Genomic DNA, 21,689 nt, shown 5'->3' on the forward strand with positions numbered 1-21,689 from the left:
ATGATTTCCATGGACCATTCCCATTCAGTTGGATCCTCACGATTCTTTCTTTCAGAAAATCTGTAGCTTTTTTTATTTATTTATTTATTTATTTATTAATCAAATTTCTATACCGCCCTACTCCCGAAGGACTCAGGGCGGTGAACAGCCAAGATAAAATACAGACAATACAAATATTAAAAAATCCCTTAAAATTATTAAATATTTCGGCCGAAACACAGATTAAAACACCCAATTTATAAAATCACGAATTAAAAAATTTAAAATTTAAGAATTTAAAAGAGGGGAGTTAGGCCAGGCCAGCTTGTTGAAATAGAAAAGTTTTGAGAGCACGGCGAAACGTGCGCAGGTCCGGGATCTTCCGTATCTCTGGGGGGAGCTCGTTCCAGATGGTAGGTGCCCCCACAGAGAAGGCTCTCCCCCTGGGGGCCGCCAGTCGACACTGTTTGGCCGACGGCACCCTGAGGAGCCCCTCTCTATGGGAGCGTACTGGTCGGTGAGAGGCTATTGGTAGCAGAAGGCGGTCTCGTAGATACCCCGGTCCGATGCCATGGAGCGCTCTAAAGGTGGTAACCAAAACCTTGAAGCGCACCCGGAAGACCACCGGGAGCCAGTGCAGCTCGCGCAGGAGGGGGGTCACATGGGAGCGCCACGTCGCTCCCATAACCACCCGCGCGGCCGCATTCTGGACCAGCTGGAGCCTCCGGGTGCTCCTCAAGGGGAGCCCCATGTAGAGAGCATTGCAGTAGTCCAAGCGGGAAGTGACAAGAGCATGAGTGACCGTATTTAACGAGTCCCGATCCAGAAAGGGACGCAACTGGCGAATCAGGCGGACCTGATAAAAAGTCCCCCTGGCCACGGCCGTCATATGCTCTTCTAAAGACAGCCGTGAGTCCAGGAGGACACCCAAGTTGCGAGCCCTCTCCGTGGGGGGCAATGACTCGGCCCCAATAGTCAGTGATGGCGCCAACTGACTATATCGGGATGTCGGAAACCACAGCCACTCGGTCTTGGATGGGTTGAGCCTGAGTCTGTTTCTCCCCATCCAGATCCGCACGGCCTCCAGGCACCGGGACATCACTTCAAGGGCATCATTGGGGTGGTCCGGGGTGGAGATGTACAGCTGAGTATCGTCAGCGTACTGGTGGTACTTCACCCCGAAACCACGGATGATCTCACCCAGCGGCTTCACATAAATGTTGAACAGAAGGGGCGAGAGGACCGACCCTTGTGGCACCCCACATACAAGGGGCCTCGGGGTCGACCTCTGCCCCCCTGTCAACACAGACTGCGACCGGTCAGAGAGAAAGGAGGAGAACCACCGCAACACAGTGCCTCCCACCCCCAACTCTTCCAACCGGTGCAGCATGATACCATGGTCGATGGTATCAAAAGCCGCTGAGAGGTCTAATAGGACCAGGACAGAGGAACAACCCCTGTCCCGAGCCCTCCAGAGATCATCAACCAACGCGACCAATGCCGTTTCCGTGCTGTACCCAGGCCTGAAGCCCGACTGGAACGGATCCAGATACGACGATTCATCCAGGTACTGGGGGAGCTGTTGCGCTACCACACTCTCAACAACCTTCGCAATGAAGCGAAGGTTGGAGACTGGACGATAATTTGCCAACACTGCCGGGTCCAGGGAAGGTTTCTTGAGGAGAGGCCTCACCACCGCCTCTTTCAAGGCGGCAGGGAAGACACCCTCACTCAAGGAAGCATTTATAATCCCCTGGAGCCAGCCTCGTGTAACCTCCCGAGAGGCCAGCACCAACCAGGAGGGACACGGGTCCAGTAAACATGTGGCTGCGCTCAGTCTGCCCAGTATCCTGTCCACGTCTTCGGGCGTCACAGAATCAAACTCTTCCCAGATAATACTCACAAGACCTGCCTCTGTCCTCCCCGCTGAATCTACCCAGTCAGAGTCCAGATGTTCCCGAATCTGAGCGATTTTGTCATACAGATACTGTACAAAATCCTCGGCTCTACCCTCCAAGGGGTCCTCCCGCGCTTCCTGGTGGAGCAGGGAGCGGGTCACCCTAAACAGGGCAGCCGGGCAATTATCTGATGACGCAATAAGAGTGGCAAAATAGTTATACTTCGCCACTTTTATCGCCACCAGGTAGGTCCTAATATGAGACCTTACCAGTGTTCGGTCAGATTCAGAATGGCTGGCCCTCCAACCACTCTCCAGGCGTCTTTTCCGGCGCTTCATCTCCCTCAGCTCCTCGGTGAACCAAGGAGCCAGGCGAGATCGACGCCGGGTCAGAGGCCGCAAAGGCACGACCCGATCCAAAGCTCCAGCGGCCGCCCTATCCCAGGCGGCCACCAGCTCCTCAGTCGAGCCGTGTGCCAGAGCCTCAGGAAATGGCCCAAGCTCCGTCTGGAACCTATCAGGATCCATCAGGCGCCTGGGGCGGTACCACCTCAGTGGTTCCGCCTCCCTGCGGCGGGGTGCGGCGGTTCGAAGGTCAAAGCGAAGGAGGGAGTGATCTGACCATGACAAGGGCTCGATCACTATATCCCCTATCTCAAGATCACTCAACCACTGACCAGAGACAAAAACCAGGTCTAGCGTGTTTCCCCCCGTGTGAGTAGGGCCATGAACTAACTGGGTCAGGTCCATGGCCGTCATGGAAGCCATGAACTCCCGAGCCACCTCAGACGCCTCACCGACGGATGGCAGGTTAAAATCCCCCATGACCATAAGCCTGGGGGTGTCAACCGCCACCGCGGCTATAACGTTGAGCAGCTCGGGCAGGGCTGCCGTCACGTGGCAGGGAGCCAGGTACGTAACCAGCACACCCATCTGCACCCCATGACCCCACTTCACAAGGAGGGACTCACAACCAGCCGTCTGAGGAACAGTGACCTCCCTCGGACCAAGACCTTCTCTAATGACAACCGCCACCCCCCCGCCCCTCCCCTGTGTCCTCGGCTGATGGAATGCGCGGAAACCGGGTGGGCACATCTCAACGAGGGGAACCCCCACCTCCTGGCCCAACCAGGTCTCCGTAATACCCGCCAGGTCCGCTCCCCCCTCCTGAACAAGATCACAAATGAGGGGGGCTTTATTTACCACGGACCGGGCGTTGCACAGCATCAGCCGAAGGCCCAGGGCCTGAGGGTCTGTGCAACCTGGGGAACGAGAGGAGCATTGGAGGCCGGAGCGCGCCGCCGCTTGGAGCCAGCGGGCGCGTGCTCCCACAACCTGATGTGGCCCCCTGCTGCCGCCATATCTGCCCCTCCCACCCACAGTACTGATGTAATGACCATCCATAACACAAGCTCTAACCCCCACCTTGACCCCGGTTCCCGCATCTCTAGTGCCGTGCTCTTCAGCCGGCTCTGGCCTCCTCCCCGACAGGTTCTCCCCCAAACCCACCGAACCCACCCCCTCCCAGAAACCTTTAAAACCTTATCTAAAAATTTCCCTAAAAAACCCCACAACCCCCTCCTCGCCGCATGCCACCTCTCGGGATTCCAAAATCCGTCATCAAGGTAGGCCCTCGATAGTGAGGAGGGCCAAACCTGCGAGAGGGGGGAGTCTCGCAGCGCAAGCAGGTCAGCAGCCGTAAACATCGCACAAAAACAGAGATGGAGAGTCAATTGGTCAGGGCTCGGGGATCGTCCAATAATACTGGGTCAAAGTAGATCTTCATATCAGGAGCTGGTTCACTGCCCTCTCACGACAGTGAAAGGGGCCAGTGACATCCCCCCACGTCTGGAGGATAATTATCCCAGTCACCCTCTCACAGTGACTGGGGCAGATGACACTGACAATAAAGTCACAATAGTCCATCCTTTCATCTGGCGGATGACAAACAGCCCCCTCAGCACCTGCACACCATTTTGCCCAGTTCTCCTCCAGTTTGGGGTCGCACAAGAAGCCAGCAATTTGTAAAGTTATTAGAAACAATGTTGATAATCCCACAGGCACAAGTTCTTCCCTGGGGCGAAAGTAGGGATAGCAGACAAAAAAACCCAGTCCAAGTCCAGGGTGGGTGGCCATCAAAGGCCAACACCCACACATACCTGAGGGAAGAAGGGGGGGGAGAGAAGCCACCCGAGGCGACCAATAGAGCCCTGGTCAGCCTCCTGCCTCTCCTGTCCCAAAACTCCCCAAATCCCCAGTCTCAGCTCTGATGACAAACAAACCCCGGATAACAGGGGTCAAGGCTCAAAAAAGAGCAGATGGTAATCCTGAGGGCAAGGCAAGGCTGTCCGTATTCTCCCATCCACCTGCTACAAGTTCTTTCCACAGCTGGATGATCCGTGGCTGCCATTGCCTTCCGCCGGCGCCGCCGCCACCACCGCCACGGCCGGCTCGTAACCAGCACCCTGGGCTCCCCATGGCACCTCCAGGACCCCCAAAAAACGTCCGAAGAGCGTCCCAGAGATCCGTGAGGGGCGAGGGGATGAAGGGCACCTCCAAGCCGCCGCCGCCGCATAGTAACGCCGCCCGCCGCCGAAACGCTCCGGCTTCCACTCCTCCCGGCACTGACAAGCCGGAAACAGCTGTTTTTAGCAGGCCGCCGCCCCATCTCCCGCGGCGGCTTCAAACAGCGCGTCCCGCCCTGCCCTGATATTCCGGAGGGCGAAAAAGCCCTCAGCAGGCAGGGTGGGCATTCCCCTCATTGGGACTGGAGCCGGAGATTGTTAAAGCGGCTCCCGAAGACCCCTGACACCAGCGACCTCTCCATCTCCTCGCGGAGCTCAGCCGACCGCCGCCATCTTGGGACAAGCCGGAAGAGAAAAATGTTTGATTAAGATTTTTAATGTCACAAGCCTTCCTTTGCATTCTGAGGTCCCAGTTCCAATCTCCGGCATCCATTCATGGGTCAGGATTGCCAATGGCCTGAATCCCCCTGGAGCTTATTCTCCTAGCTGGCCCCGGTAAACCATTTCTTATGAAGACCTTCAGAGATGGAAACAGAAATGTAGAAATAGACAAATGAAGTGTATTTATTACTTCGGCCATCTCAAATATTTCTCTTTTCTCTTTCAGAAGGTGCCCTTTGCCAGGTGTGGCATGAAACGGTGCCAGGCAGGAGAGAGGAGGAGAGTTCCAGAGGGAGAGCCGGTCTGCTGCTACCAATGTGCCCCTTGTCCAGAAGGGACCATCTCTAATCAGACAGGTAGGGCACACTTCTAATGTTGATCTTCCAGGAAGTCATTCAGTGTTAATTTTGGCATCAGTTTGGATAGGATGCTTTACATGCTTCAACATCTTCAAACTTTTCAGCTGCCCCTCTCAGTTCATGAATTTAAACTGTACTATCCCACAGGCCACTTTTCATGCTCCTCAGAAATGTAATATGGGATACTTTTGGGGCACAATTCATAGGCTCCCTACTAGGCTTTCTACTCCTACTTTTACATCCCATCAACCAGCTGTCAATCTTTTTGTAAAAAAATGGGATGTGAGATTCAAGCTTTAGTTTTTATTAAGGACTCTTCTATCAGAACATTCGATCTCCCAGGAAGTTCATAGACCTCTTGGAGACAGAGCAGATCCATCAATCTATGTCTATTAATCCTTCCCTGCAAAAAAAGTTTGAATGAGTGGATTTGAAGAATAAAGCAGAGAGGTTGGGCCAGAGAACAGATCCGTTTTTCTGGCTAACTTATTCCCAGCATCGTCAATATAGATGGATGATTTGCCTTTGTTGATTCACCATGAAATGCACACTGACTCTTGATTACAGATGCCGCTCACTGTGACCCCTGCCCAGAAGACCAATATCCCAACAAGGACAAGGACCACTGCATTGCCAAGAAGATCCACTTCCTTTCCTATCAAGAGACCCTGGGATACACATTAGTGTCTCTCACTCTTTTTCTCTCCGTGATCACATCGGCAGTGCTGGCAATTTTCCTTAAACATCGTGACACACCGATTGTCAAGGCCAACAACCAAGATCTCACCTACATCCTCCTGGTCTCCCTCCTGCTCTGCTTCCTCTGCTCCTTCCTCTTCATTGGTCAACCCGGGAAGCTCACCTGTCTCTTCCGACAAACTGCCTTTGCCATTCTTTTTTCCCTTGCGGTTTCCTCTGTCTTGGCAAAAACTGTCATGGTGGTTCTGGCCTTCATGGCCACCAAGCCTGGGAACAAGACAAGGAAACTCTTAGGAAAACCACTGACAAACTCCATTGTCTTAGCCTGTCCCCTGGTCCAAGCAGTTCTTTGTGCCACCTGGCTGGTAACCTCCCCACCATTTCCCAACATGGACTTCCATTCCTTGGTAGGTGAGGCCATCTTGGAATGTAATGAAGGCTCAGCTTTGATGTTTTATGCTGTCCTGGCCTACCTGGGTTTCCTGGCCTTTATCAGTTTTATCATCGCCTTTATGGCTAGGAAATTGCCCGACAGCTTTAACGAAGCCAAATTCATTACTTTCAGCATGCTGGTCTTTTGCAGTGTTTGGATCTCATTCCTCCCCACCTACCTGAGCACCAAAGGGAAATCCATGGTGGCCGTGGAGATCTTCTCCATCTTGGCTTCTGGGGCTGGTCTCTTGACTTGCATCTTTTTCCCCAAATGCTACATTATCCTACTGAGGCCCAGTCTGAATTGTAGAGAAAATATGATAAGAAACAAGAATCTCTAAGTAATGCTGGGAAAGGCACCATTTATATTTAACTTTGAGGCATATTTAGAAAGGGACAGACCCTAAGAAGCAAGGAACCACCAAGGCCATTTCTCTAGGTGTCTGACAAAGAAATGAACTATTCTCAGAATAAAAGGATGATTCCTTATTGGGCAATGTAGACATCCAGGGATGGGGAGAAGGAGAAGCTATTGTTTAACCATGCAAGCCCTGCGCGGGAAAAACCAGAGCTGGTTTTGATTCTTCAGTACTGAAATGGTGTAGCCAATAAAGTTTTGCTTTTGGAAGTACAAAGTTCCCGAGTGTGCTTACTTTTGTTGGGTTTCTAGTCGGACTGTTGACATGTAGTTCAAGTTATATCAGATTTTAAATTTCTCCAGATTTTAGTTCAGGTTATTTTAGATTTAGATCAGGCACCCACAACTTCTGAAGGGAAGTCATTCCACTAGTTAATTGTTCTTGCTGTTAAGAAATTCCTCCTTAGTTCCAGGTTGCTCCTTTCCTTGGTTAGTTTCCATCCATTGCTTCTTGTCCTGCCTTCTGGTGCTTTGGAGAATAGCTTGACTCCCTCTCCTTGGTGGCAGCCTTCAAATATTGGAAGACTGCTATCATGTCACTCCTAGTCCTTCCCTTCTCTAGACATACCCAATGGATAATCATTGCTCTGAAATGGTATAGATTCTCTTACTTGAGCAGGGAGTTGGAGTACTAGAAGATCACCAAGGTCCGTTCCTGCTCTGTTATTCTGTTATTTGCACCACCTGAATAAACTGTGGCACAGGCCAAATGCCATCTCTCTGCTTCATTGGCTCCCATGCCCAACTCCACCCTGATTCTCAAGTCCATTTTTTTAAAAAAAAATTATTTATATGCCGCCCTTCTCCGGAGACTCAGGGCGGCTTACAATGCGTTAAGCAATAGCTTTCATACTTTTGTATATTTATACAAAGTCATCTTATCGCCCCCACAAACTGGTCCTCATTTCACCTACCTTTGAAAGGATGGAAGGCTGAGTCAACCTTGAGCCTGGTGAGATTCGAACTTACAGTAATTGCAGACAGCTGGTGTTAATCACAATGCTATCAGTCTGCTGAGCCACCAGGCACCATTTGCTCTGTGGATTAACAGAAAGAGACAGAAACCTGTTTTTCCGTTTCTGACATATGAAGAAAAGCCATTGTGTCAGGGTTCCAAGGAACATCCCCAACAAAATAAAGCTCTGAGGCCTGAGATTCCTCAAAGTTCCAATTTATTAGAGATGTCATGTTCACAGCCATGCCCCACCCCCACAGGTTCATCACATTGTCCAATCAACTTTTCACACTCCACTAGATACAATCTTCAGGCAGTCTCCATCAGACGCAGGCAAAAGTCCTTGAATATGGAATATTGTTATGACTAACTTTCTATTGCTCCAACAACAACCCCCTCCCAACTTCCCCAGCTAAAATATGTGGCAGTTAAGAAGCAAAAAAGAAAATTGTCTTGAGTCTCTCTAAGAGCCTCTGGAGGCTGGGGACAGCAAAAAAAGTCACTTCCTGTCCCACCAGGAGTTGGGAAATGGGCCGTTTCAAGCCTCCAGAGGGCTTCCGAGGGAGTGGGAAAGGCTGTTTTCACCCTCCCCAGATGCATACAGAGGTTCTGGAGCCAGGTGAGAAAGAAAAACGGGCCTTGCCCACCCCACCCCCCCCCAGGCCCTCTGGAGGCAGGAAACAGCCTATTTCCCTACTTCTGGTGGGCCCAGAAGGCCTGAAAATCAGCTGGCCAGCGCACGCATGTGCACCAGAGCTGAGCTGGCGTGCCCACTGATATGGCTACGTGTGCCACCTGTGGCACGTGTGTCATAGGTTCTCCATCACGGGTCTATGAGATCATAGTTGGCTTTTTTAAAGTTATAACTGTTCCTTACTGTCCTTTCCATTCTCGTATTCCTTTGGAAAAACTAACCAGCAATGTTTTCCTGAAGTTGTGGGATGTATGGTTCAAGCTTTAATTTTTGTTATTTATGATTCTTTCAGTACTATCCATCTCCCTGGAAATGATTAGAACTGTGAGAAAGATCCATCTACGTATGTCTTCTAATTCTTTCCTTTAATAAATAAACGAATAAACAATGAACTATTCTATTCTACTCTACTCCACTCCACTCCACCCCACTCCACTCCACTCCACTCCACTCCACTCCACTCCATTCCATTCCATTCCATTCTCTCCCTCCCTCCCCTCTCTGTCTCTGCTGGTTTCAGGTGTGGCTCTGTATAAATAAAGGCAGACTCCAGGTATTTGCCTCGATAGGTTTTACATGTTTATTCAGCTGAATAAAGATGGGCCCCTCTAAGCAAGAGGGAAGCCCCAACACACTTTGACACTTATCTTTCTATGGTTGCTACATTGTCCGCTTCTCTACCCAGAAGCTTTGGCACACACCACCCAGACAAGATGGCACACTCTAGATAAGATAAAGAAGTACAGAAATTGCCATCCAACACTGCCATCCACTTGGGTGTCATCTCAGGGACATTGGGTGTTTCCTGAGGAACTTTTCATGACCTTGAAGGCCTGCTGAATGACTGATACTTGTTTCTAACTGACCTATGCCGGGGTCATCCTAAGTGCTGAGTGGGTCATTCTATCAACACACTTGTGGATTGGCCACAAGAAAAAGGGGAGAATCACATCTCCCCTGAGGGAAGGGTAATACTCATGAGAAATCCCTCTGAAAACCTTAGACAAAAACTTTCATCTTATCACTTTATCTTGATTTCAGATGTGACTCGTTGTGACCCCTGCCCAGATGACCAATATCCCAACAAGCCAAGGAGCACTGCATTGTCAAGAAGATCCACTTCCTTGCCTATCAAGAGAGCAAGAGAGTTTCTCTAGCGCTTTCTCTCTCGGTGATCACATCTGCGATCCTGGTGATATTCCATAAACATTGTGACACCCCGATTGTCAAGGCCAACAACCGAGATCTCACCTACCTCCTCCTGGTCTCCCTCCTGCTCTGCTTCTTCTGCACTTTTCTCTTCATTGGTTGACCCACAAAGCTCACCTGTCTCTTCCGACAAACTGCCTTTGCCATTCTCTTTTCTTTTGCAGTTTCCTCTGTCTTGGCAAAAACTGTCATGGTGGTTCTGGCTTTTATGGCTACCAAACCAGGGAACAAGACTAGGAAACTCTTAGGAAAATCTCTGCCCAACTCCATTGTCTTAGCCTGTCCCCTGGTCCAGGCAGTTCTTTGTACCACCTGGCTGGTAACTTCTCCCCCATTTCCCAACATGGACTTCCATTCCTTGGTAGGAGAGGCCATCTTGGAATTTAATGAAGACTCAGCTTCAATGTTTTATGCTGTCCTTGCCTACCTGGGTTTTCTGGCTCTCATCAGTTTCATGATAGTATTTCTGGCTAGGAAATTGCCTGACAGCTTTAACGAAGCCAAGTTCATTACTTTTAGCATGTTGGTCTTTTGCAGTGTTTGGATCTCATTCCTTCCCACCTACCTGAGCACCAAAGGGAAGTCCATGGTGGCCGTGGAGATCTTCTCCATCTTGGCCTCTGGGGCTGGTCTCTTGGCTTGCATCTTTTTCCCCAAATGCTTCATTATCCTATTCAGACCCCACCTCAAATGTAGAGAAAATATCATAAGAAACAAGAACATGTAACTAATGCAGGGATAGGCCACGTTTATATTCCTCTTTGGGACATGTTTAGAAAGGGGTAAAAATTCTAAAAAATAGATGACATGGTGGAGGGACTTAAAATATTAAATAACACCTTATCAAGTGCTCTGACTGGTCACAATGTATTTGTTGTCTGCAACAATCAACCATCCTTTTATTTTCAATGTCTTCCAACTGTCCCCAACAAGGCCCGGTCCCCAATAAAAGCCCCCAATAAAATTTCCTGTGAAAGATTTATTATTTCAAGGAGTACATTTTCTCATTTTATTCCTTCTCACTGAAATTTTCAATATTTCTAATGTAGGTTTAGTGTCGTTGTGTTTGATCCTATATGTTCAATCTCCTGCGGCTTTGTAGATTTCCCTATTCAATTTTTTTTTGATCTGGTAGCATTGAAACCCCCCCAACCCACCCAGTTCTGCTATGCTGCCTCTTCAATGTTGGGTGATTTGCTGGGAGTTATGAGCGAAGAATGTCAGCAGGGAATGCAATATTATAATCATTGTGCCCTATCATCTCTCAGAGCTCGTTGGTAAACCATGGTGCTCTATGATATCTGTGTGCACAGAGGTTTTTGTGTAGTTTGATCTGGCCCCACACTGGAATCAAATTTCATTGGTGATTATATGTCCCCATCGAGGTCATTCAAGGCATCATGGCCATCCTAATGAGGTTCTTGTCAATGAAAAAGTCCAAACAGTGCCCTAAAATAATCACATGTGTTAGTAGGTAGATAGTTTATTGATTGATTAGTCTTCCGATCACATAAAAAAAGTAAGTCCAAGATAAATTGATAATATGGAGTCTTGGATGTGTGAGGAATTAATTGAGATGTTTAAAATCATGCATGAAGCATTAAAGGGCAACAAAAAGTCAGAAATTTTGCTAGAACATTCAAAACAGGAAAAAGAAAATATAAACAAGAAGCAAGAAAATAATGTTGAAGGAAAAGGAATTGAATGTAAAAAGTTAGATGATTATACTGGGATTTACAGTGGCAAAAAAAGAGTAGATAGGGGGGAATATCCCCCAAAAGGGAAGAGAAGGAAATGGAAAAAGATTAGGAAAAGGCTTGGGGAGAATTATGCAAGTAATAGACCCAAAAGTTAGAAAAAGGATTCAGGAGAAAAGATACAATAAATATAAAAAGATAAAAAAAGAAAAGGAAGTTAAGAGAATGGGATGAAAGGAGAAAAGTATTAAGAAGTGGAATTTCAGAGACCACGAGAAAATGGTTAAAAGGGGAAGAATAGTGGAAAGGAGGAAGGGAAATAAGGTATATATTAGTAGATCTGAGGGAACTGTATTAATATTATTAATTGTGAATGTAAGAAGTGAATCTGATGATGTATATTGTTTATTGTAAAATAGAACAGCAGATGAAATATGGAATGGCAATTTGGTTTAATTATGAAAATAATTAAATGATGGATCCTGAGGGATTCCAGAGGGAGCTTGGGCCATTTCCTGAGGTTCTGGCTCACGACTCAACCGAGGACCTGGTGGCCGCCTGGGATAGGGCGGCTGCTGGAGCCTTGGATCGGGTCGTGCCTTTGCGGCCTCTGACCCGGTGCCGATCCCGCGTGGCTCCCTGGTTCTCCAAGGAGCTTAGGGAAATGAAGTGCCGGAAAAGACACCTAGAGAGCGGTTGGAGGGCCAGCCAATCCGAATCTGACCGGACACAGGTGAGGTCTTATATTAAGACCTATCTAGTGGCGATAAAAGCAGCAAAATCGGAGAATTTTTCCGCTCTTATCACGTCATCAGATAATTGCCCAGCCACCCTGTTTAGGGTGACCCACTCCCTTCTCCATCAGGGAGCGAGGGAAGACCCCTTGCAGGGGACAGCTGAGGACTTTGTTCAATATCTGTATGACAAAATCGCTCAGATTTGGGAAGGATTGGACTCTGACTGGGTAGTTTCAGACGGGGTGACAGAGGCAGGCCTTGAGAATGTCATTTGGGAGGAGTTTGACCCTGTGACTCCTGAGGACGTGGACAGGATTCTGGGTAGACTTAGCGGGGCCACATGTTTACTGGACTCGTGTCCCTCCTGGTTGGTACTGGCCTCCCGGGAGGTTACACGAGGCTGGCTCCAGGGGATTATCAATGCTTCTTTGAGCGAGGGTAACTTCCCCGCTGCCTTGAAGGAGGTGGTGGTGAGGCCCCTCCTTAAGAAGCCTTCTTTGGACCTGGCTGTATTAGCTAATTACCGTCCTGTCTCCAACCTTCGCTTTGTGGCGAAGGTTGTGGAGAGTGTGGTGGCACAACAGTTTCCCAGGTACCTGGAGGAAACGGTTTATCTAGATCTGTTCCAGTCGGGTTTCAGGCCTGGGCACAGCACAGAAATGGCCTTGGTCGCGTTGGTTGATGATCTCTGGAGGGCTCGGGACAGGGGTTGTTCCTCTGTCCTGGTCCTATTAAATCTCTCGGCGGCTTTTGATACCATCGACCATGGTATCATGTTGCGCTGATTGGAGGGGTTGGGGATATACTGATTCCAGTAAGCATGCGCAAGATGGCAGTCGTGAGGTGAGGTGCTGCGGCTGGATGGAGGACTTTCTGGGGCTCGAGGGGGTGCTGCAGGGGAGCTCGACCATCAGCGACCCCTGATTCGGTTGGATGGCTTCGGGGCGAGGGTTTTGCGATCTTCCTCGCCCCTGGACGCCCCCAGAGTCGGAGGCGGCGAGGGAGAGTGTGGCCGCGCTGCTCCGACTCCACCGACGCCGCCGAGAGCCGAACCGAGTGGGGAGTGGAGAGCGGCGGCGCTGCTGGGAAGGAGAAGGAGAAGGGAGAGTGGAGCCGAGCCGAGCGGAGAGCGGAGAACGGAGATATGGAGATGTAGCTTGCTGGCGGCGGGGGGGTCAGTCAGCGGAGGGGGCGAGGGTTTTTGAGATCTCCCTCGCCCCTGGACATGCCTAGAGGCGCCGGCGAAGAAGTTGGCCGCGCTGCTCCAACGCCGCCGAAAGTGGTGCTATGGTGGTTTGTTCGTTGGCAGCGATAGCAGCAAGGTGAAAGGGGAAGTATGGCTGTGGGGCAGCGAGTGGTGGCAGCCTGTTGAAATTTCATCTGCCCCACTCAGGAACTTCCTCAGCGGCCCCTGGAATCCGGGAATGGTGGCGTGGATATCAGCGGGGGTGGTGAGCCCGGCCCCAACATTAAACTGGGCCATGGCACACCCCATGGAAGTACTGGAGCTGTTCTCAGGCCCTATTGCCGGAGAAGGGGGGCTTGCTAGAGGGTGAAAACTGAGAGGAGCATAACGGACTGGAGAAGAAAGACCCCCTCCCGGGATATCTTGGCAGCTGTAGAGGACCTGGAGGCCCCCTGTGACATCCAATGGAGGCTGGGGTTTGGATTTGTTATCCCGGAAGAACTGAACTATCTGAGGAATGTAGGGCTGGGGGGCGACGGAGGAGTTTTCCGTCACATAGATACCAGCCCTTTTCTCCTCCCCCTCCCAGGTACTGTGTCTGCCTAAATGGGCTTATTATTCGCCCTAATTGAGGGAATCTTCTCTCCCCCCCCTTTTCTTCCCCTCTTCCTTCTTCCCCTTCCCTTCTTTCCCTTTTTCATCGGGACTTACTCGAATATGATCTTGAGTATAAGACTTTGCCAAGGATTTTCCATCTTCGCCCCTGGCGTGACTCATAGACTGACTGATAGACTGATAAATCTTTCTTCCGACCATGGTCAGCCAAACTGATGCAACTGTTGAGGGGTCCTCTATTACATCATGACTCTTGTCTGTGGGAGAACTTTTTCAATCTACGGCCCCGTGGGGTTCCGCTGTGAGAGGGCGGGCCGGAGGTCGTCCCCATTGGAGGAGATAATTTAGGACCCTCCTGCTGTTGTGGGAGGACAGTTGAGACACCAACAGCACATCGATGAACAATTGGCTGTGTTACATCTTTTGTGAAGTCCCCTGTCTGAGCTTTGGGCCTCCATCGCTGCATTTTGGAGATGTATACGACTGCAGATCTTCTTGCGCTGCGAGATTCCCCCTTCTCGCAGATGTGGCCCTCCTCACTATCGAGGGCCCACCTCAAGGAAGGGTTTTGGGACCCAGAGAGGTGGCATGTGAAAACGAGGGGATTGAGGGGCTTTCTAACAAAATTTTTAGTCAAATTTTTAAGGGGTCCTAGGGAGGGGGAGGGTCAGATTGGAATTCGGGCTGTGGGTATGGGGGATAACCCACAAGGGGGAGGGTCGGGTCTGGCAGTGAAGCGTGGTGTGGGGGATGGGGGACCCGGGATCGAGGGGGGGGTTAGAGCTTGTCCGGATAGTTTTTTGAACATCAGTACTGTAGGTGGGAGGGGTAGATATGGCGGGAGCAGGGGGCCATATCGTGTTAGGGGAGTGCGCACTCGCTGTCTATGAGCGGTGGCGTGCTCCGGCCCCCAAGGCTCTACTCGCTCCTCAGGTTGCATAGACCCTCAGGACCCAGGCCTTCGGCTGATGCTGTGCAATGCCAGGTCCGTAGTAAATAAAGCCCCCCTCATCTGTGATCTTGTTCAGGAGGGGGGTGCGGACCTGGCAGGTATTACGGAGACCTGGTTGGGCCAGGAGGGGGGGTTCCCCTCGTTGAAATGTGCCCGCCAGGTTTCCAAGCATTCCATCAGCCGAGGTCACAGGGGAGGGGCGGGGGGGGGGGTAGCGGTTATCATTAAAGAAGGTCTGAGACCGAGGGAGGCCACTGTTCCTCAGACGGCCGGCTGTGAATCCCTTTTTGTGAAATGGGGTCATGGGGTTCAGATGGGTTTGCTGATCACGTACCTGGCTCCCTGCCACGTGGCAACAGCCCTGCCCGAGCTACTCAACGTCATCGCCGCGGTGGCGGTTGATACCCCTAAGCTTATGGTTATGGGGGATTTCAACCTGCCGTCCGTGGGTGAGACGTCAGAGATGGCTCGGGAGTTCATGGCTTCCATGACAGCTATGGACCTGACCCAGTTAATTCATGGCCCTACCCACACAGGGGGAAACACGCTGGATCTGGTTTTTGTCTCTGGACAGTGGTTGAGGGATCTTGATATAGGGGATATAGTTACTGAACCCTTGTCATGGTCAGATCACTCTCTCCTTCGTCTCGACTTTCGAACCGCTGCACCCCGCCGCAGGGAGGCAGAGCCGATCAGATGGTTCCGCCCCAGGCGCCTGATGGAACCTGACAGATTCCAGATGGAGCTTGGGCCATTTCCTGAGGTTCTGGCACACGCCTCGACTGGAGACCTGGTGGCCGCCTGGGATAGGGCGGCTGCTGGTGCTCTGGATCGGGTCGTGCCTTTGCGGCCTCTGACCCGGCGCCGATCTCAATTGGCTCCTTGGTTTACCGAGGAGCTGAGGGAGTTGAAGTGCCGGAAAAGACGCCTAGAGAGTAGTTGGAGGGCCAGTCTTCTTGAATCTGACCGGACACTAGTAAGATCCCACATTAGGAATTACTTAGTGGCGATAAAAGCAGCGAAATGTAGTTATTTTGCTGCTCTTATTGCGTCATCAGATAATCGCCCGGCCGCCCTCTTTAGGGTGACCCGCTCCCTGCTCCACCAGGAAGCGCGGGAGGACCCCTTGGAGGGTAGAGCCGAGGATTTTGTTCAGTATCTGTATGACAAAATCACTCAGATTCGGGAAGATTTGGACTCCGACTGGGTAGTCTCAGGGGGAGAGACAGGGGCAGGTCTTGAGAATGTTATCTGGGATGAGTTTGATCCTGTGACCCCTGAGGACGTGGACAGGATTCTGGGTAGACTGAACGCGACCACTTGTTTATTGGACCCGTGTCCTTCCTGGTTAGTACTGGCTTCCCGGGAAGTGACACGAGGCTGGCTCCAGGGGATTATAAACGCTTCGCTGAGTGAGGGTGACTTTCCCGCCGCCTTGAAAGAGGCGGTGGTGAGGCCTCTCCTCAAGAAGCCTTCCCTGGACCCGGCAATGTTGGTAAATTATCGTCCGGTCTCCAATCTTCGCTTTGTTGCGAAGGTTGTTGAGAGTGTGGTCGCGCAACAGCTCCCCCAGCACCTGGATGAAACGACGTATCTGGATCCGTTCCAGTCGGGCTTCAGGCCCGGGTACAGCACGGAAACGGCATTGGTCGCGTTGGTTGATGATCTCTGGAGGGCTCGGGACAGGGGGTGCTCCTCTGTCCTGGTCTTGTTAGATCTCTCAGCGGCTTTTGATACCATCGACCATGGTATCATGCTGCACCGGTTGGAAGAGTTGGGGGTGGGAGGCACTGTGTTGCGGTGGTTCTCCTCCTTTCTCTCTGACCGGTCGCAGTCTGTGTTGACAGGGGGACAGAGGTCGGCCCCGAGGCCCCTCATATGTGGGGTGCCGCAAGGGTCGGTCCTCTCGCCTCTCCTGTTCAACATTTATGTGAAGCCGCTGGGCGAGATCATCCGTGGTTTCGGGGTGGAGTACCATCAGTACGCTGACGACACCCAGCTGTACATCTCCACCCCGGATCACCCCAACGATGCCCTTGAAGTGATGTCCCGGTGCCTGGAGGCCGTACGGATCTGGATGGGGAGGAACAGGCTCAGGCTCAACCCATCCAAGACTGAGTGGCTGTGGTTTCCGACGTCCCGATATAGTCAGTTGACGCCATCACTGACTATTGGGGGCGAATCATTGGCCCCCACGGAGAGGGCTCGCAACTTGGGCGTCCTCCTGGATTCACGCCTGTCTTTAGAAGAGCACTTGACGGCCGTGACCGGGAGGATTTTTCATCAGGTTCGCCTGATTCGCCAGTTGCGTCCCTTTCTGGATCGGGACTCTTTACGCACGGTCACTCATGCCCTTGTCACCTCCCGCCTGGACTATTGCAACGCTCTCTACATGGGGCTCCCCTTGAGGAGCACCCGGAGGCTCCAACTGGCGCAGAGTGCGGCCGCGCGGGTGGTAATGGGAGCGACATGGCGTTCCCATGTAACACCTCTCCTGCGCGAGCTGCACTGGCTCCCGGTGGTCTTCCGGGTGCGCTTCAAGGTTTTGGTTACCACCTTTAAAGCGCTCCATGGCTTAGGACCCGGGTACTTGCGGGACCGCCTACTACCACCAATAGCCTCCCACCGGCCGGTACGCTCCCATAGAGAGGGGCTCCTCCGGGTGCCGTCAGCCAAACAATGCCGACTGGCGGCCCCCAGGGGGAGAGCCTTCTCTGTGGGGGCACCTACTATCTGGAACGAGCTCCCCCCAGAGATACGGAGGATCTCGGATCTGCGCACCTTCCGCCGCGCCTTAAAGACCTTACTATTTCACCAGGCCGGCCTGGCCTAATTTTCCCCCTCTTTTATAAAAGATTTTTAAAATTTTAAATATCTTTTAGTATTTATATATTCAATTTTAAATTGGTTTTAAAAGTTTGGGGTTTTAAATTTGTTGGGGCCAAAATTATTTAATTTGATTTTATTCTATTTTTTAAATTTTGTATTGTATGTGTTTTTATTGTTTGGCTGTGCACCGCCCTGAGTCCTTCGGGAGTAGGGCGGTATAGAAATCTAATAAATAATAATAATAATAATAATAGGGGGCACCGTTTTATGGTGGTTCTCTTCCTTCCTTTCTGACTGGTCGCAGTTCGTGTTGACAGGGGGACAGAGTTCGATCTCGAGGTGCCTTGTGTGTGGGGTGCCGCAAGGGTCGGTTCTCTCGCCCCTCCTGTTCAACATTTATGTGAAGCCGCTGGGCGAGATCATCTGTGGTTTCGGGGTGAAGTGTCATCTGTATGCTGATGATACTCAGCTGTACATCTCCACCCCGGACCACCCCAACGATGCCCTTGATGTGATGTCCCGGTGCCTGGAAGCCGTATGGATCTGGATGGGGAGAAACAGGCTCAGGCTCAACCCATCCAAGACCGAGTGGCTGTGGCTTCCGGCATCCCAATATAGTCAGTTGGTACCAGCACTGGCTTTTGGGGGCAAGTCGCTGGCCCCCACAGAGAGGGCTCGCAACTTGGGCGTCTTCCTGGATTCACAGCTGTCCTTAGAAGAACGTATGTTTTATGTTTTGTTTATGTTTTATTTGATTTGTATACCGCCCTACTCCCGAAGGACTCAGGGCGGTGAACAGCCAAGCAATAAAATACATAAATATAAAAATTTAAAAAACCAGTTAAAATCAAATTAAATCATTTTGGCCCAGACAAATTAAAACACCCCAAGAATTTAAGAACAGATTTAAAATTTATATATTAAAAGAGGGAGGAGATTAGGCCAAGCCTGCTTGATGGAATAAAAGAGTCTTCACAGCGCGGCGGAAGGTGCGCAGATCCGGGATCCTCCGTATCTCTGGGGGGAGCTCATTCCAGACGGTAGGTGCCCCCACAGAGAAGGCTCTCCCCCTAGGGGTCACCAGCCGACATTGTTTGGCTGATGGCACCCGGAGGAGTCCCTCTCTATGAGAGCGTACTGGCCAGTGGGAGGCTATTGGTGGTAGTAGGTGGTCCCGTAAATAACCATGTCCTAAGCCATGGAACGCTTTAAAGGTGTATGACGGCTGTGGCCAGGGGGGCCTTCTATCAGGTTCGCCTGATTCACCAGTTGCGGCCCTTTCTGGATTGGGATGCCTTACGCATAGTCACTGATGCCCTCGTCACATCCCGCCTGGACTACTGTAATGCTCTCTACATGGGGCTTCCCTTGAGGAGCACCCGGAGGCTCCAACTGGTGCAGAGTGTGGCCGCGTGGGTGGTTATGGGGGCGACTTGGCACTCCCATGTAACACCTCTCCTGCGCGAGCTGCACTGGCTCCCGGTGGTCTTCCGGGTACGCTTCAAGGTATTGGTTACCACCTTTAGAGCACTCCATGGCTTAGGACCCGGGTACTTACAAGACCGCCTTCTGCCACCGGTAGCCTCCCACCAACCAGTACGCTCCCACAGAGAGGGCCTCCTCAAGGTGCTGTCGGCCAGACAATGCCGGCTGGTGGCCCCCAGGGGGAGAGCATTCTCTGTGGGGGCACCTACCCTCTGGAACGATTTGCCCCCGGAGATACGGCGGATCCCTGATTTTCGTGCTTTCCGAACTGCCCTAAAGACGTTTTTGTTTCATCAAGCTGGGCTGGCCTGACCTACTCTTTTTAAAAAGAATTGTTTTAAAAAATTAGGGGTTTTAATATAGGGTTTTTAACTATGGGCCAAATTGATTTAATTGGATTTTAATATTGTTTTAAATTTTGTATCTGTGTATTTTATTTGCTGGCTGTTCACCGCCCCGAGTCCCTCGGGAGAGGGGGCGTATATAAGTGTAATAAACTAACTAACTGACTAATTAACTAAAATAACTGAAATCAAGACAAAATTGAAACGTTAAAAAGTGTGATGGGGATTTTGAAAAAATATGTTGTAAATGATGAAATAAAATAGTTAATTGATGCTATAGTAAGAAATCAGGAATTAAGGGCGGATAGTGATATTGCTTATCATGTACTAAGAAGAGATTAAGATAAGATGTGGAAGGTCAATTAAGTTAAAGGCTGTCAATGTAAGAATTGAATATGATGAAGTACATTTTTTTCATAGCCAAAAAGTGTGATGGGGATTCTGAGAAATATATTTTATAAATGGAGAAATAAGATAATTAATTGATGTTATGCTAAGAAATTAGGAATCGAAGGGCGGATGGTGATACTGTTTATATATTATGTATTAAGAAGAGATTAAAGAAGTTGGGAAAAAGAATATTATGGCTGAAATTGAGATCTGTAAATTGTACTTGGAAAAAATAAAAAGGAAGATTGGAATAGATTATAAAATTCAATATATAACTGTTATAAGATGTGACCCGGTCAACACTCTGCTCATAAAATATGCATGTGAAAGAAAAATTTAATAAAACTTGTTTAAAAAAAAACTTCCAGTGTTGGAGCATTCACAACCTCTGGAGGCAAGTCGTTCCACTGATTAATTGTTCCAACTGTCAGAAAATTTCTCCTTAGTGCTAAATTGCTTCTCTCCTTGATTAGTTTCCACCCGTTGCTTCTTGTCCTACCTACCTCAGGTGCTTTGGAGAATAGCTTGACTCCCTCTTCTTTGTGGCAACCCCTGAGATATTGGAAGACTGCTATCATGTCCCCCCTAGTCCTTCTTCTCATCAAACTAGACATGCCCAGTTCCTGCAACCGTTCTTCCTATGTTTTAGCCTCCAGTCCCCTAAGTTGTTTCCTTATGTCTCAATGGCAGGGTTGAAATGTGAAATTAATCAAATAAAGAGATTGAGCCCACTCCCTCCTTTCCAAGGTGCCTCAGTGAGGCTTCCCAGTTTGAGGTCCGGTATCATCTGTATGCCGATGATACTCAATTGCACAAATGTTGATGGACCAAACAATGCAATCAATTTTTTTGGTTCTCGTGCTTGAAGGCTGATGGATGGGGAGAAATAGTCTCAGATTGGTCCTCTCAGTACTGGGGACTTTCCGTCTTTGGTCCTGCATGACATTGCAGTGCCATGTTTGAGCCTGCTGTGCAATCTGGTGTCTATCTGGACTCTCAAGGAGCAGATAGTAGCTATGGCCAGGAAGGTTTTTGTGGAGCTTCACTTTGTTAAATGGGATGATAATGAACTGTGGAAAGTCTGGATGTGCATGAGAGCAACAGAGGGACAGAGACAAGAGTTGGAGGCAGGAAGTCTGCAGTTATTGGGATCTGACCCACCAGTGGAGATGGAGCTAGCAGAAATTCATCCTTCAGAGAGGGGATTGTTCCTCCACCTCTGAAGGAGGCCTTGGTTTGCCCCTCTTCAAGAAGGAACTGCTGGACCCCACCCTGATGGACAATTTCCATCCTGTGTTTAATCTCCCTTTTTGTAGGGAAGGTTTTGGAGAAGGTGGTCACACAGCAGCTTTAGAGGAACCTGGTTGAAGTGGATTTTCTGGTCCCCATTTGGTCAGGACTGAGGCCTGGGTATGGGATAGTGGTTGGGCTTTTGGAAGGACTTTGATAAGAGTGGAATGGTGTCTACCTGACCTTCTGGTGGCCTTCAATATCATCAGCTATGGTAGCCTTCTTTATTGGCTCCATGGATTGGGAGTGGGTCACACTAAATTGCGTTAGTTCTTTTCAATGGTGCAGATACTCCTCCTTCTTAACATCTATGATGCTGGTGGGTAAGATCACCCATCGCTGTGGGGTGAGGTATCATCATGTGCTTCTTTTCTTTCATTGTCTCAGAAGCACTCTCTCTTTTATACTTATTCTACCTGCTCAGTGTTGAACATTATAGGTCTATAATTTAAAGGTGCTTGTCGAGGTTCCAAGTAATACATCCCTTTCAATAAGAAATCTGAGGCAGGCATATTCCTCAAAGAACATTTTATTGGGACATATCAAAATGGTGGAAAACCGGCTCTAAGTTCCCACCAGTTTTACACCCAATGAAAAGTAAAACTTTGTCACTTCC

At 50.1% G+C, this 21,689-nt stretch overlaps 1 protein-coding gene across 1 annotated transcript; it reads left to right on the forward strand.

The window, feature by feature from the left end:
* Window positions 1-5,261: 5,261 nt before the first annotated feature.
* LOC132711867 (vomeronasal type-2 receptor 26-like) lies at window positions 5,262-7,399 on the forward strand. Its single transcript, XM_087883499.1, has 2 exons — window positions 5,262-5,313; window positions 5,709-7,399. The coding sequence occupies exons 1-2, from the start codon at window positions 5,262-5,264 to the stop codon at window positions 6,611-6,613; spliced, it is 957 nt and encodes a 318-aa protein (XP_087739625.1). The 3' UTR covers window positions 6,614-7,399.
* Window positions 7,400-21,689: the final 14,290 nt, after the last annotated feature.

This window comes from Pantherophis guttatus, chromosome 1, assembly GCF_059756535.1.
Source record: "Pantherophis guttatus breed Tessera chromosome 1, ASM5975653v1, whole genome shotgun sequence".
Lineage (NCBI taxonomy): Eukaryota > Metazoa > Chordata > Lepidosauria > Squamata > Colubridae > Pantherophis > Pantherophis guttatus.